Genomic DNA, 16,212 nt, shown 5'->3' on the forward strand with positions numbered 1-16,212 from the left:
ATTGTCAACACGAGAGGGAGAAGGCTACCAGTAAGTACTCCAAGGGGCACTTCTTTTCTCCTCCGCATCTCTTCTGGTCTTACTTGATGGCATGTAATAGAGAGACAAACGGGAAAAACAAACAAACTAGAGATCACGTGAAGACGAATAGAAAAGGAGAGAAAGCAGAGCATCAAAATCGTATGAATATTTTTGAATATGACTAATGATTTTAAGTAGTTATCCCTCACAAATTTCCACTATCCATAACTATCCAACACTATTCGGCTGTTATCTGCACAGGGTCGCTCCACTATCCATCACTATTCAGCTCTTATCTCCCACAGGATATTGCACAGCTATCTCGACCGATAAGGACTTGTATTTTATATTAAGAACTGCACCATAGCCTCAACATGGATAAAAGGGGATGGATCTCTCTACCAGTAAGCCTTTATCAGAGCTTGCTATTAACCTCAACCAATTCACTATCCTTTAGTCTGTAGTTATGTAGCAAGAACCGTATAAATATAACAAGAAATGCAACAAGAAGAATAAAGCTTCAATGAGCGTCAAGTTTTTCACATCATATTTATCACAAATACCACACACATCAATCATGACAGACTACATTCATGTCAACTGGGAACTCATTGCATTCCAACCAAAAAAAACTTGTATGAAATTGTATAGATCAAACTTTCAACTAAGAAGCAGAATTGTCACTCATTGTTTCTTGATCCAATAAAATCACAAGTTTATAATGCATTTGAATGTATGTATAAACATTTTGAAGAACAACAGAAGCATCACGATGAAGTGGAGGATATATAAGGTCATTTTAGTACCCTCTCCCACGGTTTCCCAGCCTCAAGGATTCATGCCATCCCTGACATAGAAAGGAGCTATCCCTGAACATGTGGATCTGCAGGTGAGGCAGAATCCTGCAGGTTACTATTGCTAAGATCAGAAGCTTCAGTGTCACCTGTTCCGCGCTCCATTAAGGTGCTATCACTGTTGGTTACACCAGTTCCTGTGTTCACTGTAATGGAATCCATTAAATTGTCCTCCTGTCTAACAATACCTGGACTAGCACCAAACCCGGCAGAATCTATCAAGCTAGCAGCAATTGCCGCATTCAGTTCTTCCTCTTCCTGCTGTGCAGCAATCATGTCCATCTCATTCATGGCCTCCGAAGAATAGGACTGCAGTGATGATTCAGCTCCAGGTGTAGGAACTTGCACTTGATTGCACGACTTTGTTATCCTCTTGGCATCTTCTGGAGTCAGCCATTGGCCAAAACCATTAGACGCCTCAGATGACATTGGGCACTCCTTTGGGAAATTGCCCCTGACTGTGAAGATGCTCCAGCCACACCCCTTGAGACTATCAAGATAAGCAGAGAGGTAAAACTTAGACAGATGCTCGGGCGCAGGATAAAGACTGTTGAAGTTGTACCACTCCCCATTGACCTTTCGAATGCAGAACCAGTGGTCATGCAAGTGACATATGAAGGCATTCTCCAACTCAGGGTCATATTTAGATGCCTCTGCAACTGGGGAGTCAAGGGGAATAACTTGCAGATCCCATACCTCCAGAGCCTTCTGCAGGACCTGTATGATAGAAATATTTAATTCAGAGCTGCACACAGATGAAAGAACAAGAAACAACCAGCAACGGTAAAAGAAAGCACACAAGAAAATGCACTAACAAACTATCAATATAACCGAAAAGGTTGCAATTGATTTGTCACATCCAAAGAAAATTGATGTACCTCTATTGAACAATTGAGGTGGAAACATTGGTCGCAATAGTTTCTAATATACAGTTGAGATGCAAAAAGGATACCGAATATCACTCAGTCACTTGTAGCATATTGCTCGTAAAGATAATGTTAAACAAGCTAGGGATGGAATGTCGAATAATAGATACCTAAACAAGTGTAGAATAGAGTAATATTTACATATGGTAGTTTCATCATTCATGGTTGGTATATCTGATTCTGGCATGGGACGGGATCACTTGAATTATACCACGTCCTTTGTTAAGTAGAATAGTCGCATTAAAAGCAGACTCTTAGTTCACTAGGCTCCACCAAGGCAGGGTGTAGATGAAACCCTGCACAAAAAACTTTTCACTTTTCATGGCACGAACTTCAGCCACATTGGCACATTGACACATTGGTCAGTTGCCTAATCATGTATAGATATTTATTTACCCAAAGCCATTAAGAAATACTACAGATATACATGTTTTCAGTCTCAGTAAGAATTGGCTAAGTACCTATATTGTCAAAGTAAAGGAATAGAGAAGAATCTCTTACTGCCACCAATAAGTAGGCTCACAAACTGTTTAATGTCGTAAGATAACTTATTAGAACAAATCTAACCTTCCTGTAATGACAAACAAGACCCTCCGTTTTCTTGTGCCAAGTGTCAACAAGCTGAAATGCCATAGCTTGCATTAGTTATAGCTATATGAAGACATGTTTCAAGCTTGATTGAAGCAGCTCATGATTGAACCAAGGTAACTTCCATAGACCCTTGGACCTTGACATGTTAGCGCAAAACTAATCAACAAATTAACTTCTTCAAATCTAGATACACTAGGCTGTTTATTCATTAACACTATAAATGGCGTGATCTGGAATGCATTAATAATAGTAGATTATGTCATCCTTGCTATTCTAATTTCTAAAAGTTCTAATAGAAACATGAAAAATATCTCTTAGTCACTTCTCCATCTATTCTTTTTTTCTTTTGGTTTCCTTCCACCATTAGTTTGAATCAGAATACCAAATCACAAGTTCCTCAATTTCTTTCCAGATATATGTTGTCTCAAATAACATCCCAATTTGACCAGTGATCCATCTGGAATCTAATATGTCACTTATAAACTTCTGAGACTCCATTATCAATATGTTCCATTTCTTGTACTCAAGAGCCTTTCCTTTATTTAGCATAGAAATTATTTACATGCACACTAAACACATACCTTAGCTATGTTTAATATTACATTTTGATGATTCAGCACTGAACCCAACAAAAAGAAAAAGAGGGAAAAGGAATAGATGCAATAAATAGCAGTCATGCTACTAAAAATATCGTCTTTCAATCCTGCGATGCATAGTGATCTTTCAAAGCTTTTCTCTCCACACGCACGCATGTATGTATACATAGATGATAGAGTACATGAACGTCCCAAATGATCCAGAGTTCAATTCTAGATGACCTCAGAAAATAATAGGAAAGCCAACATTTTATCAGTGAGACAAGGAAAATTTTACAATTTCTTAATAATAATACAATTATAATTTCTATACTTGTCGTGATTGCACTCTTACAGATCCAGATGAATTTACATATTGAGTGCTAATTTGAATACATGTCACGCTATGCAAATTGGTCCTCCTATTGAAGTCTAAATTCAAAACTTCTCGGGAAATTTATCACTTCACCCAAAACCCATCCTAATTTTCTAACCTACTCCCCTAAGCATGTCATCTGTACCATGGATAAGAAATTATACATTAGCAGGAGATAGAGATGGGTTTACATAGAACTTGAGGTTGGAGAATCAAAATTGAGGGGCAAAGCTTTGGAAGCAATGCATAATGACTAACATAGTAACCAATTGAAACAGCCTATAGAGAGGATAGGCGACGGAAGAGCATATATAGTTGTTAAACAAAATTTAGCTTCATTCTTTAACGGTGGACTAGATGATAGAGTACATCTAGTCCACCGTTACCAATGAAAACTTTTGGAAGGTCGCCATTGAATTGTACAGGACTACAATGTGATCAGCCCACCTAGTTATTTTCCTTCCAAATGGCTTTTAGGTCTTTATTTAGTTTAGCAGGACTACAATGTGATCAGCCACCTACAATGTGATCAGCCAGTTCAACAATGTTTTGGAAACACCCTATGTCGCCACATAGTCAGTAGCGGCAGGGTAAGCCACCCAACATGCATATATAGCACAACAAGATGTGAGCCTTATATGAGCCCACTTTTGCTATCATGGCCGCATTGTGGGTCACATATGCAGATACATCCGAAACTCCGCATATGAACCACATTTGCTTTGTATTTGTACATGTTACTGTATATGCACATAATAAAACCTACCCATACGTTTTGTGTCATCATGTGTCTCGAGCTGTCTTTGTTAAGTCTTTTGGTGATTGTAATGCGTATATCTAGTTTGATTCATTAAATTTCTGGTGGTCAATACTTTGTAGGTGAGATCTACTATACTTGTCAGAAACTTGTACTCATCATACTAGGTAATCATATAATCATGGAGTATCATCCCATTCAAGGAAACACTTCAAACCTCATATATCAATATTGGTGTCTTCTCCTATATGTCAATTTATTACTAATAATATATTCAATCTAACATGTATACTATATTGCATTTAATAACTTTTTAACATTTGTAATGTCAAGAAGTACATGCGTCACATACCACATATTTGCTATGCTGTGGCTTGACCAGCCCAAAATTGAGGGTTCGTTTTAAAATATTGCAATTCAGTTGGTGCTTGAAGGTTGTTTTGATCTTCTATGGAGCTAGCAACTTTGGGTTCTCCATAAGTGCACTCGGCATTATCTAGAAAAGGCTAGGACTATGATGCCAATGATGATATCCTATCGCTGTGATCTTTGGCCTATGAGAATTTAACAGGAGTAAAAGATTACTCAATTTCAATTTTTTTTTTTTAACAAAGCCATGGTTTTTATCGCGCGATATCATATTAAGTAAATGCCTAGCATATCGCCTGCTCATAAAATAAATGAATGGTCAACTACAGCTAATCTATAAAAGTGAATTGAATTGATAAAAAACAAAAATGAGCTAACTGATCTACATCTAGTACATGCCTTGCACCTGTTACTAACGCTATTCAATGGTACATGAATGGGAGCAAGAAATATGATTATTAGAGCTTCACATGCTTACTTTCCTTTTCTGATAACAACCTTTTCATCTCCACACATAGGTGCATACACATGACGAAAATATAAAATCCACATGCACAAAAAGTAGCATAATCATAAGAAAGGTAGTTGCAAGTTAATCAAATATAGGAGCTATTAATTAATTTGTTAATATTAAGTGGCAGAAGCTTCAAAAGATTAGAGAGCCTTGACTCAATAATGAGAAACTACGAATGAGTTCTAAAGTGAAAAGAGAAAGTTACATGAACATTAAGTAAACCTAGGTACAAGGAAACAGCTCGTTCATAAATCATAAGCAAAACCTTGCATGCGACAAAGTTCACATCTTGAAATAGTTACCAATCTATAAAGTTTCCAGTGAATTTAATGCTATCATAATCCTTCATATCTCAGGATATTTATCCATGAACGAACCACTAACTCCCAAATTAAAGGCATGCAAAAGATTTATACTCCCCCAGACCACCCATTCCATCATAACAAGCCAAAATCCAAAATTTCTTTCACCTGGATGCTGAAATCACCCCCCATCGACACATTGTGAGAATCCTCCGACAAGAAATCCCCGGAGACGGCGCCGGCTTCGAGCATCACCTGCCTCTCCTTGTGATCGAGATCGGAAGCGAGCGCCGCGAGATCGAATTCCGAGAAGAAGGGCCCCTGCAACACAGTGTTAACACAGTGAACAGCGCAAAGCTTCGCCTCCTGCACCTCGTGGTAGAGAAGCCCGCCATTGCTGGGACCTTCCATTCCCACTCGGAGAGGAAATGAAACCCTAGAAGGATCTATCGACGCCGCCACGATAGGATTTGGGGGGGAGGGTAGTGCGTATACAGCAACCGTGCCCTAGAAACCTCCGGAATAGGAAGGAGATGAGATTGGGAAGAAATTTTCCGGTGCCGAGCTGTACTGGGGTAGTAATTGCGAAGAAATGGTGGTGTGGTTATAAAAGGGGAAGTCTCCAGGGAGTGAAATGCTTGCTCTTCTTGTCCTTCACCCATGTGGAAAAGCCGGAGGTGTTTTGGCATGCAGATGCCACCGTCGATTCAGCCCACGTCAACGTAGTGAGTTTCCATCCAAAGAATAACCTCAAATTTTATTTACTTCTTCTTTAACCCCCAAAAAAAAAATTTAGAGGAATTTTTTTTTATAAAAAATTGATGTCATTTGCATGATAAAAGTAAAATAGTTCTTAATTTTGTATACTATATATCACTTGATTATAATGGTTTGGATAGAGTCTTGTAAAAGGTGTTGGCTGATAAGAAATAGAGGAGAGGTAATTTTGTAAGGTGGAAGTTTATAAAGAAGTCACTGCTTGTGTTTGGTTGATAAAGACAACTGAGAAAGAAAGTGATTTTAGAAAATGTAGAACTTAATGAAAGCATTGGATGAAAATAGATAATTATAATAATTAATATTGGAAAGCGTTACTCTTTAGTGTTTAAATGAGGGAGTAGAATGAGTCAGAATTAACAAAGTTAGATAGTTTTACTTCTTAATTTACTTTCGTAGTTGAAAACCTATTTGACTTGTCAATCTATTATCATCGTCCATATTATAAATTCATGGACCTTAAGAAAGTTATCAATTTTGTCAACTGCTTTTTGTCAACCAAATACATAAGTTTAGGAACAAAATTTTGATCTAGACCTTTTACAATCCGAAACATTTACCACGCATCAAAAGAAAAAATAATATAAGGGTCAAAATTCTAAAGTATAGCAGGAACATGTTGATTCCCAAGTTGGCTAAGGGCACACGTATCTTTAAATCTTTATCACGAAGGAATACTAAAAAAGCTTCATGCACTATAGGTTCGGACACTGCATCAATAACAAGCTATTCACAAGACGATACTACAACCTAAAACACAATAAGAGAAAATAAAAACTAAAACAGTGCATCACGGAGTTTCTAAAGAAAGTCATTTATAAGAGCACGTGCCAAAAACTCAAACTACTCTCAAAGCACTCCGATAGATTTCTTAAATGAAAGAAATTATGTGGGAAATGCCTCTACCCTCATAAACCCTTGGAATCATACGATAATAGGGTACTATCCAATGAACATGATCACAAATGTACATAAAATTTTACTGTGTTTGATTGACATAAAGTGAAAAAGAAAATGATCATTTTTTTAAAGTTCATCACTTTATATTAATTATATAAAAAATAGGTTAAAACAGTGAGTTTTTCTATCTTTTATAAACCACCAAATTTTTTTAATAGTGGCTCATTTATAAATAAACTCACCTAGTCCAGCCAAAATATCAAGTTATCTAACTCAAGCTCAAAGCTGATAAATTATTAAGCTATTACTCTAAATCAAATGTTGTCGAATCATACTCCTAGCCAAAACATCCTCGAGCTATTGAATCGAGCAAGTAGTTGGCAAAATAATTTGATTTTTTTTTTCTTTTCCACACTCTTTCTTACATATAGCAATGCAATGGCGGCATGACTTCACTAAACATTTTAATTTTTTACTAACCGCTAATAAATTATAATTACTTACAAAAAATTACTTTACTAAAAAAAATTAACCACCTTCTTTCATACACTTCTTATTAAGCACACCAGAATTAAACTTCCCACCTTTTAACTACAAATTTTACGTTAAACCTTTGGGGGAAAAAAATGTTACAAGACATTCTCTCGTCGCCCTTATTATAGAGAGAAATTTTGAATACGAGGAAAGAGAGAGTTCGGATATGGATCAAAAGAATAGACCGTATCCGACCCGAAACCGGAGCCCGCTAAAGTTGAATGAATTCGGACTCGGGTTCTGCTAAAATCCAAACCGAATCGGATCGCATTCGCACCCTCACATCGATCCATGATTGTTCCTGCGGTCTTTTATTGCAGGTGGGACAGAGACGGGTTGTCCGATCCATTCCCCCCGTCAAAATCCTGTCACCCTCACCGGGATTTAGATAACCTTTCACCAACTATAATATTTATTACCTCCCTCAGCGAATTATATTTCACACCTTATAGTTTTATGAAATCACGAGTCCTAATGCAGAACAAAAGGACTGGATTGTGGATAATGAAAATATAGGGTGCGAAATGTAATTTTCTCGCGAGGAAGGATCCGGTATACAATGTACAACACCACCAAACCTTGGCAGTTTCTTCTTGCAAAATCCACGGGCGAAGCCGAGAGGGGGAAATCGAGATGTCTCAGAGGCCGAATCGGAGCGACGCCCATCTATCTCCCGAGGAGGCGGCGAGAATTGAAGCAGAGGTGCGGGGCTATTTCGAAGAAGTCACGCCCAAGCGCCATACCAAGCCTTCTCGTAGCGAATACTCCGATGTCTACTCCGATGCTCTTCCATCCACGGATGAATCCATCCCTGAGTTCGATAAGCTTCGTCACCTCGAGTCCGATCCTGAGGTCTCTACTTTTTTTTTTCCCTACGATATTTATTTTTCCTACCTAATCTTGGTTAGTCGGATTTAGGATTAATTAGGTTTTGCTTGCAGAAATTGGTGTGCGATGGAGGCGAAGTGATAGAGGAGTACGTGGAGACGGAGTATTACAAGGATCTTAATTGTATTGACAAGCAACACCACACGGTATGCATAATTTATTTTCCTCTCCTTTTTTTTTATTTGATTATATCTTGACACGGAGATTCTTGAATAAAATTGTGTGATTTAGATAGTGTTATTTTAGCTTCCAGTTATATGATAAAATGCCTCTTAGTACACATGCGCATGCATATTTATATCCTACTTGTTAATTTTAGCATCGGCTAAATAATTCACTTCTTTATACAGAACCATTAGTTGGGAGACAATCAATTTGATCAGGTAATATAGTAAGAGGTTCACATTTCTTGGTCTGTTGCGAATCTTTATGTCAAAATTCTTGAAATAGTCTCTCTTCTATTGTTTTCAGCAACTAGGTTAAGATAGGTTGATGTCATAGATTAAATTTCATGAATATGAGAGAAAGCCAGTTCGGAGTAAAAGCTAGCTTTTCCTTGGCCACTCTTTTCTTTCTCAAAGGCATCTGAATTTATAGAAGCATTGGCGTTAGATATAGCTGCAGAGTGTATTTGCCATTGGAATCCTGGGATACCAACTCATTGCTGCTGATTGACAGTTGGTCTTTTCTCATGGTTTGCCTTTGGTCCACATAACTTGTGTTTGTGCCTTGATTCAACTGAGCAAAGAGCCTTTCTCCTTATTGTAACTGCATTTACAGAGTTCTTTCTTAAGTTAATTAAGTGATGGGTTTGATATGCATTATAGCTAATGGTTTTGTGCACATCACCGGCACTAACACTGACTTCCAGCTTCTCATAGTTTATGATCAAGCAGATGTGCCAAGCAATTGTGTAGAAGCAAAGTTGGGTAATGCTTAATGAAATCAGTGTAATGTTCCAGCATGATTTACTGCCTGATATAAGCCCTTCATTACCGTTATATGATTTATTTCTAGGTCAATGATGAATTTTATTTTTCTCGTACTAATGGTGTATTTTCTGCATTGGTGCTGCAGACTGGAACAGGCTTCATCAAAGTGGAGAAGCCCAATTCCAGTTCCTTTGACCTGACAACGGTCTCCTATTCACCTACAAGCCAAGTGAACTGCAGGGGCAATCCAGCTACAAATGATTGGATACCATCTGCTGATATGGTAGGAAAAAGGATAAGTTTGTTTTGATTAACATGTTCTGCAACTTATTATAATTAATCATGCATGCTTGCATGATCTCCAGGTTATTCCAGCTTCGAACAAACCTAATAGGAGTGATATCTGAGTTTGTTCCTACTATGGCTTGTGTCACTACAATAATCTCTTGTGTACAAGGAGCAGATTCACATTTAGCTGTTTACTGCAATCAAGAGAGAAGAAAGTGTGCAATTGCTAATTTAATGTGTTTGTACTTGAAAAATGCAGACCTTTTGCTCACTTAAATGCACTTGGAAGTGTTTAGTTGTGTGATCCTTGCATGGTTCTTGATGTTTCTGGGGACCCTTTTATCTATGTTAGTCTCACGTTACTTCTGTAAAATGGAGCAATGCTATGCTTACAAACAGACAACTTATCATTGTTTACTATCTCTGTCCGTCAGTGACTGCTCTTCTGTTTCTTTTGGATCTGTTGACGTAACAGAGTCACAATCATATAGGGTCTGGGGACCCTTACCTATGTTTAAGTAATGCTATGTTTGCAAACAGTATCAATATTTAGTCTCTCTCTCCATCAGTGGCTGCTCTTCTATGTGATTTGGATCTGTTGATCCCATAGGATTTGGCACATATAGGTTGTATTAGACTTCTGTTATCAACCCTACTCTTCCTTTTTTTTTCTTCTCTAAATTGGGGCCTATAGTTTAGATGGTGTTTTTATAATAAATCTACAGTACAAAACAATGAAGAGTAGTGCTTTTAGTTCTCGTTCACTCGCAAAATAAGAGTGGAATAGTCGTAAGTATTTTAACTTTTAATACTAGAAGGAGAGGATAAATATTAATATAAGTTATTGTAATATTTAGTTCAATAATAATATAATAAGTAATAATTATATTTAATATGACATAAATTTGATATTAAAGAATTGAAGATGATGTGTAATTAAATATTATCTAGTTTATGAATAATATAATAATTATAAATTATTATTAAATTATATTTTAAAACTTGTAAGGAATAAGATGAAAAAGAATAGTGAAAAATTATACTAGAATAAGATAAAATATTATTTAATTACTATACTAAAATAATAAAGCTTATTCTAAAATAAATTTATTCTTATTCTAGAAGTAGTGAACAGCGGCTTAGCTCGTTTAACTTCCAACCATCAACAAAAGTTTATTGGCCAAACTTACTGGGACATGCTTACAATTCTTCTTTGGTTCTTTATACGACAAGTACAACGCGACCCAAGTGTCCAGGTGCGATCACTAAATCATCCTTTTTTTCTAACACTATGTTTGCGTGCAAAGGATAAAAAAAATGAGACAGATTGAAATTTTGGGAAAGACCGAATGAAAAAGAAAGAAAGAGAAAAAATAGTCCCTCCAGCCTCTTGCTTATTTTATTTTTCTTTTATATAGTTATCCAAATAGGAGGGGAAAAGAAATAATTATAATTAGACTTCTGAACTATGATATTATTTTATATCTTCTATAATTTTAATTTAACATAAAAATTTTCTAAGTATTGAAAATGTCTTCCACATCATTTCTGTGAAACTTTATTATATTTTTCATCTATATTTTTTATATATAAGTTATATAAGCAATTATATGATATTTTAACTGATAGAATATTTTTAAGTTTACTAAAATATTCCTATCTCAAGTTTTTTAAGTAGTTTGGACTTTATAGTTTTCTTTTTTTTTTTAATAATTTAACAGGTCTAAAAAAAGGATTCTGATAGGTTAAGAATCTAAGTGTCATTATCGCGAAAAGAAATTCTCGTCTCTTCGTTTCTCCTCTTCTTTTATCTCGATCTGATCGTCTGAGAACAGTGTGCTCTCCTCTCCCTCTCTCCCCCCCAAACGGCCAAACGCCACAAAGAGGAAGACAAAAAGGATGGAGGACTCGACCCTCTTCTCCGCCGCCCTCATGTCCCTGTACCTTATCACCCCCATCACTATCCTCCCCCTCCAATTCCTCTCCGCCCCCTATGGCAAGCATTTCCGCCCCGGCTGGGGCCCCACCATCCCCTCCCCTCTCGCCTGGCTCCTCATGGAGTCCCCCACCCTCTGGCTCTCCGCCTTCCTCTTCCCCCTCGGCCGTCACCGCCGCCACCCCCTCGCCCTCGCCGCCTTCCTCCTCTTCCTCCTCCACTACCTCAACCGCACCCTCCTCTTCCCCCTCCTCCTCTTCCTCAACTCCAAGCGCAAGGGCTATAACCCCAAGCCCTTCCCCCTCCTCATCGCCGCCTTCGCCTTCGCCTTCAACCTCCTCAACGCCTACCTCCAGTCTCGCTCCGTCTCCCACTATTCCTCCTACCCGGATCCGATCCCACCGTGGACCTACGCCCGCGTCGCCGTCGGGGCCTTCCTCTTCTTCTGGGGGATGCGGGTTAATATCCAATCGGATCGGGCGCTGATGCGGTTGAAGGAGGAGGCCAAGGGCGGGTATAAGATCCCGAGGGGGGGGTGGTTCGAGGTGGTGAGTTGCCCCAATTACATGGGGGAGGGGGCGGAGTGGCTCGGGTGGGCGCTGGTCGCATGGTCGCCGGCGGCGCTGGGGTTCTTCATGTACACGTGCGCGAATCTTGGGCCGAGGGCTAGGGCGCACCGGAGTTGGTATATAGAGAAGTTTGGGGCCGAGTACCCGGCAAAGAAGAAGGCCTTCGTGCCCTACGTGTATTGATCGCTTCTTATTCTTGTGCTGGTGACCTGGTGTAATGCAATGTTTTGTTTGGGAAAATAAGTTGGTATTTTGGAGAAATAATTTGATTTATTTAAATCGTGTCTTTTAGCAGTTCCATTTATATTATTTTATATTTTTTAAAGCTCTATTTTTATTTGGTGGACAGAGTTGGAACTTAGAATGCCAAAAAAAAAAAAAAGAAGAACAAATAATGTTGCGCTTACCAGCATTTTATAAACATTTGAATAAAAAATAATTAACGTGATAAATTATTAAACTTTAATTTTTTATGCATGGCATGAACATTCGTTTCAGGGTAGAAACTATTTTGTGTTGTCTAACTCATTTTTCCTAACCGACATATATATATATCTTGAACTTTTTAAATTCGAAGATATAAATTTACAATCTTACTCTTATTTATGTACGTTTAATCGATGACAGAAAGAAGAATAATAAAAAGAGAGAGAAAGAGATAATAGATTTGGGTGTTGCTAGGATGGTAATGGAGGTGCCGTGGAAAAGGGTAATTAGGTTGTGTAACTCATTTGTGATTTATTTCTTAGTCATATGTGTAACTTATGTATTTAGTCGTTAGTCCAGGGGGCAAGGTAACAATTAAAAAGAAGAAAACAAAAATCCACTATGGGTAGCGGCCAACGCCAATTGGGTTGCTGTGATATTAATGGGCACAACCTCCAATAGTAATAACGAGCCTCCAGTAGGGAGGTGGGTGGCTGCCTAGTTATTAGTTGTTTGAATGCAGCTTATCAAGTAAACCACCATCCTGTTCGGATGTGATTCGGATCTGATGGGGAATTGAGTTTGAATTAGTTTTACTTCGTTGGATTCGGATCTGGATCTGACTTCGTGATTCATATTTGATCCATCAAGTCAGATCCATCGAAGAAAAAAAAACGGATCCGGATCATATAATCATTCTGCTAGTCGATATCCTATTACACTCGCGCAAGGCGGCGGCGGCGGAGGGCTGCGATCCCACTCTACTACTCCTTCGATTCCATTGGAGACGTCGGCGGCGGGATTTTGGTGCTAAGGTACGATCTCCCGCCCATTCCCTTCTACTTCCCGTGTCGCGAGAGGATTCGATGCGAGCAGGGATTAAGGTTGGGTGAAAAAACTCATTGTAGGAATCATTAGTCTGGACACTGGTTCTAAGATTACAAGTGAGAGTTTGGTACTTTAACTCCCAAATGTGACTCTAGAGTTCGAAATCGGGGATTTTAGAAAGGTAGCTATCTAGAAAGCCTTTCTTGCAGTTTTAATGTTCGATGAAATGCCTCTGAATGTTTGATATGTTAGAATCTGTCAGGCTGTCATGTGTTTGATGTGTCAAATTTGTTTTTGTAAGGTTAGTAGACAGGAGAGATAACTGATCTGCATTCCTCAGTTCTATTTCCTAGAGCTAGGTTTTTGTCATCCCTTGTATCCTTCTTATATTGGTTGGACAAAGTTGCTTAGGTTGAGATTTAATACTTATAGCCTTTATATAGTTCTCGTTAGCCGTCAAACTAAAAAGGATAATTTTTTTTAACTGCTATGAACGCAGAAGCCACTGGGAGTCATGCAGTCGTTCTTGAGGACTTTTTGCCGAGTTGGAAGTCAAGGCACTACTTCAGAGATTTTGTGTTCGAGATATTCCGAAGTGAACCCATTAGTTGCATGTCAAAGATTTTGCAATATAGTGCCTGATTTTACCATAGTTGGAAAGGAAGCTACTGTAATTGCTAGCAATTTCCAACAAAAGAGAAGCTACTCAAGGAGTCCTATATTCATACAACCTCCCAAATGCCATCAATGGAATTTCCGAGGAACGGTATGTATGTCAATTCCTTTTTCCTCCCTTTGCCACCATTTGCAGTAACTTTAAATTACGAATTTTCTATGTTGCAACATTTATATACCTAGGATTCTAGATTTAGCATCTTAACAATTTAAGTCTAAAATATTGAAGAGGATTAATAGCAATCAGGAGATTATGTTGGTTAGACTTGTATAATAAGGAGACTGCAGCTTATTCAGATTTGATACACTGATTGTTGTCAAAATTGCAAATATGTTTCCACTACCAGCTGTAATATATTCCAGGGATATATACCAGTAGATGCTCTCCTACTTAAGCTTGTACATCTATTTGTAGCTTCACAATCATCTTTGTTGCTTCACTTTACATTTAAGATTGGATTATTCATATGAAAATCTTCGTGCAAGTATGTTACTGGCTGATTATTATGCGACTATCAAAGAACAAATAATAGTTAAACCAGTATTTCCTGTACACGATATTTAGTCAATACTAGCGTCCAACATGTGGATATTTTCTTTAGAGGAAGCTTGAATGAATTTCTGTTGATGAAGTTGAAGGATGCCACCTTCCGGTGTAGTAAGAAACTTATTTGATCGTGGTTTCTGTTCGTAAGCCACTGTTGGTTGATGTAGTCAGTCACTTCCTTTTATTACAAGTATTGCTGCAGTTAAAATTTTTGATGTATTTTATTTATTTCAGGAAAATAGATTTTTTCATGTCCGGGATTCAACCTTACCTCGTATTGGAATATTTCCATCTGGCTTTGCTGGAAATAGCTCATCCTATAGGAGTATGACAACAATAGATCATCCTGAGGCATCTTTGCATCAAGAAACTTCTACCTCTCCTGCTGTAGATCATCCCCAACGTATCAAATTCAAAAGGCTTGACAAGACAGCAAAGCACATTATGAATGTAAGCATAATGCAGTGGGTGAAAAATTGAACAATTATATGATCTAGTCCAATTCAATTGCTATCCTTTTATGTCAACAGGTTTCCTTAATATACGGATGTACTAAGACTGTAGGATTTGCATAGTCTTTTATTCTAATAAATTCCGCTATTTTTAGATTTTGGATAAAGAGGCAGTGGAGAAAGTACAGGCTGAAAAAGAAATTGCTGACATTAGGCCTGGTTGCATTGTCCAATTAAAAGTGGTAAGTGATTCATGATGAATGATTTTATGAACTATTCCTGTTACTAATCAGATGACATAAACAGGTAGTGCCTGAGAACAAGCGTCGTGTTTCCGTCCTAAAAGGCATCGTCATAGCAAGACGGAATGCTGGTCTAAATACAACTTTCAGATTGCGTAGACTGGTAGCTGGTGTGGGCGTTGAGTCTGTGTTTCCCTTGTAAGTTTCTTGTTTCAGATTATTATCTTTTGCTTCCAGCTGAGTTCCTGAATTTTCCTACAGCATGGTTAGGCAAGATAATCGTCTTAAGTCCTCTCTTCCAAATCAAGCTCCTTACTGCCTGTCAGTATGGTCTCCTTTATGAGCTGATCTACATTCTGACATTTAACATCCTTGTTTTCTTTTTCTCTCCCAATAAATTTTGCTGGATGGCAGCAATAGTTCCTTTTTGTGAAAATGTTGGTCGGTGCTGTAGAAAACTTTGGGCACATCATGTTGTCTGTGATCTCAAAGCCTTTTACTCTATATAATATCCCTAATTTCTAATTCTGACACTTCTTATTTCTAGCCTGGTCTTATTGGTGTACCTTACGTGGTTTATATTATTCTATTTACAGGTATTCTCCAAACATCAAGGAAATGAAGGTTCTGGACAGGAAGAAGGTGAAGAGGGCGAAGCTTTATTACCTCAGGGACAGGATGAATGCTCTTAAGAAATGATGGACTTCCAATCATGTCTTTTGCACCATCTACCCATTTGCTTATTTTGCGAATTTCTCGTAGTTTACTCCTGGGATGTCTGATGAGCATATTATTTAGGTTCAGTGCCCCTCCAAACTGCTATTTTTATATGGATGCAGGCATTGTGAAATTTAAGCACCAGCAAGAGCGAGTATTTTATTTCAAATCATAGTTAACCGTCTTCTTTCTCAGTAGATTTAGTAATATAACTCA

The 16,212-nt window shown here is 38.0% G+C and overlaps 4 protein-coding genes across 4 annotated transcripts; 3 read left to right on the forward strand and 1 right to left on the reverse strand.

The window, feature by feature from the left end:
• Positions 1-637: 637 nt before the first annotated feature.
• On the reverse strand, positions 638-5,964 carry LOC140799215 (putative ataxin-3 homolog). Its single transcript, XM_073153404.1, has 2 exons — positions 5,454-5,964; positions 638-1,592 (listed from the first exon to the last, which is right to left on the reverse strand). Exons 1-2 carry the CDS (start codon positions 5,694-5,696, stop codon positions 885-887), a joined length of 951 nt encoding a protein of 316 aa, XP_073009505.1. The 5' UTR covers positions 5,697-5,964; the 3' UTR covers positions 638-884.
• A 2,050-nt stretch (positions 5,965-8,014) lies between these two features.
• On the forward strand, positions 8,015-10,021 carry LOC140799446 (uncharacterized). Its single transcript, XM_073153791.1, has 4 exons — positions 8,015-8,348; positions 8,438-8,530; positions 9,462-9,599; positions 9,682-10,021. The coding sequence occupies exons 1-4, from the start codon at positions 8,130-8,132 to the stop codon at positions 9,721-9,723; spliced, it is 492 nt and encodes a 163-aa protein (XP_073009892.1). The 5' UTR covers positions 8,015-8,129; the 3' UTR covers positions 9,724-10,021.
• A 1,380-nt stretch (positions 10,022-11,401) lies between these two features.
• Positions 11,402-12,388, forward strand: LOC140798970 (steroid 5-alpha-reductase DET2). Its single transcript, XM_073153062.1, has one exon. The coding sequence runs from the start codon at positions 11,504-11,506 to the stop codon at positions 12,290-12,292; it is 789 nt and encodes a 262-aa protein (XP_073009163.1). The 5' UTR covers positions 11,402-11,503; the 3' UTR covers positions 12,293-12,388.
• An 835-nt stretch (positions 12,389-13,223) lies between these two features.
• On the forward strand, positions 13,224-16,165 carry LOC140798725 (large ribosomal subunit protein bL19c-like). The gene is made up of 6 exons (XM_073152743.1): positions 13,224-13,350; positions 13,863-14,129; positions 14,820-15,035; positions 15,193-15,279; positions 15,344-15,477; positions 15,876-16,165. Exons 2-6 carry the CDS (start codon positions 13,878-13,880, stop codon positions 15,976-15,978), a joined length of 792 nt encoding a protein of 263 aa, XP_073008844.1. The 5' UTR covers positions 13,224-13,350; positions 13,863-13,877; the 3' UTR covers positions 15,979-16,165.
• The last annotated feature ends 47 nt before the right edge of the window (positions 16,166-16,212 follow it).

Source organism: Typha latifolia, chromosome 12 (genome assembly GCF_019914945.1).
Source record: "Typha latifolia isolate L0001 chromosome 12, TyphaL0001v2, whole genome shotgun sequence".
NCBI classification, from domain to species: Eukaryota; Viridiplantae; Streptophyta; class Magnoliopsida; order Poales; family Typhaceae; genus Typha; species Typha latifolia.

Excerpts from the sequence above, each read along its gene's own strand:
- LOC140798970 (XM_073153062.1), top strand. The coding sequence starts at position 11,504 with ATGGAGGACTCGACCCTCTTCTCCGCCGCCCTCATGTCCCTGTACCTT.
- LOC140799446 (XM_073153791.1), top strand. The coding sequence starts at position 8,130 with ATGTCTCAGAGGCCGAATCGGAGCGACGCCCATCTATCTCCCGAGGAG. Across the intron at positions 8,349-8,437 it reads ACCTCGAGTCCGATCCTGAG|AAATTGGTGTGCGATGGAGG; the intron begins GTCTCTACTTTT and ends TTTTGCTTGCAG. Across the intron at positions 8,531-9,461 it reads TTGACAAGCAACACCACACG|ACTGGAACAGGCTTCATCAA; the intron begins GTATGCATAATT and ends TTGGTGCTGCAG.
- LOC140798725 (XM_073152743.1), top strand. The coding sequence starts at position 13,878 with ATGCAGTCGTTCTTGAGGACTTTTTGCCGAGTTGGAAGTCAAGGCACT. Across the intron at positions 15,036-15,192 it reads CAGCAAAGCACATTATGAAT|ATTTTGGATAAAGAGGCAGT; the intron begins GTAAGCATAATG and ends CGCTATTTTTAG. Across the intron at positions 15,280-15,343 it reads GCATTGTCCAATTAAAAGTG|GTAGTGCCTGAGAACAAGCG; the intron begins GTAAGTGATTCA and ends TGACATAAACAG.
- LOC140799215 (XM_073153404.1), bottom strand. The coding sequence starts at position 5,696 with ATGGAAGGTCCCAGCAATGGCGGGCTTCTCTACCACGAGGTGCAGGAG. Across the intron at positions 1,593-5,453 it reads GGGGTGATTTCAGCATCCAG|GTCCTGCAGAAGGCTCTGGA; the intron begins GTGAAAGAAATT and ends TCTATCATACAG.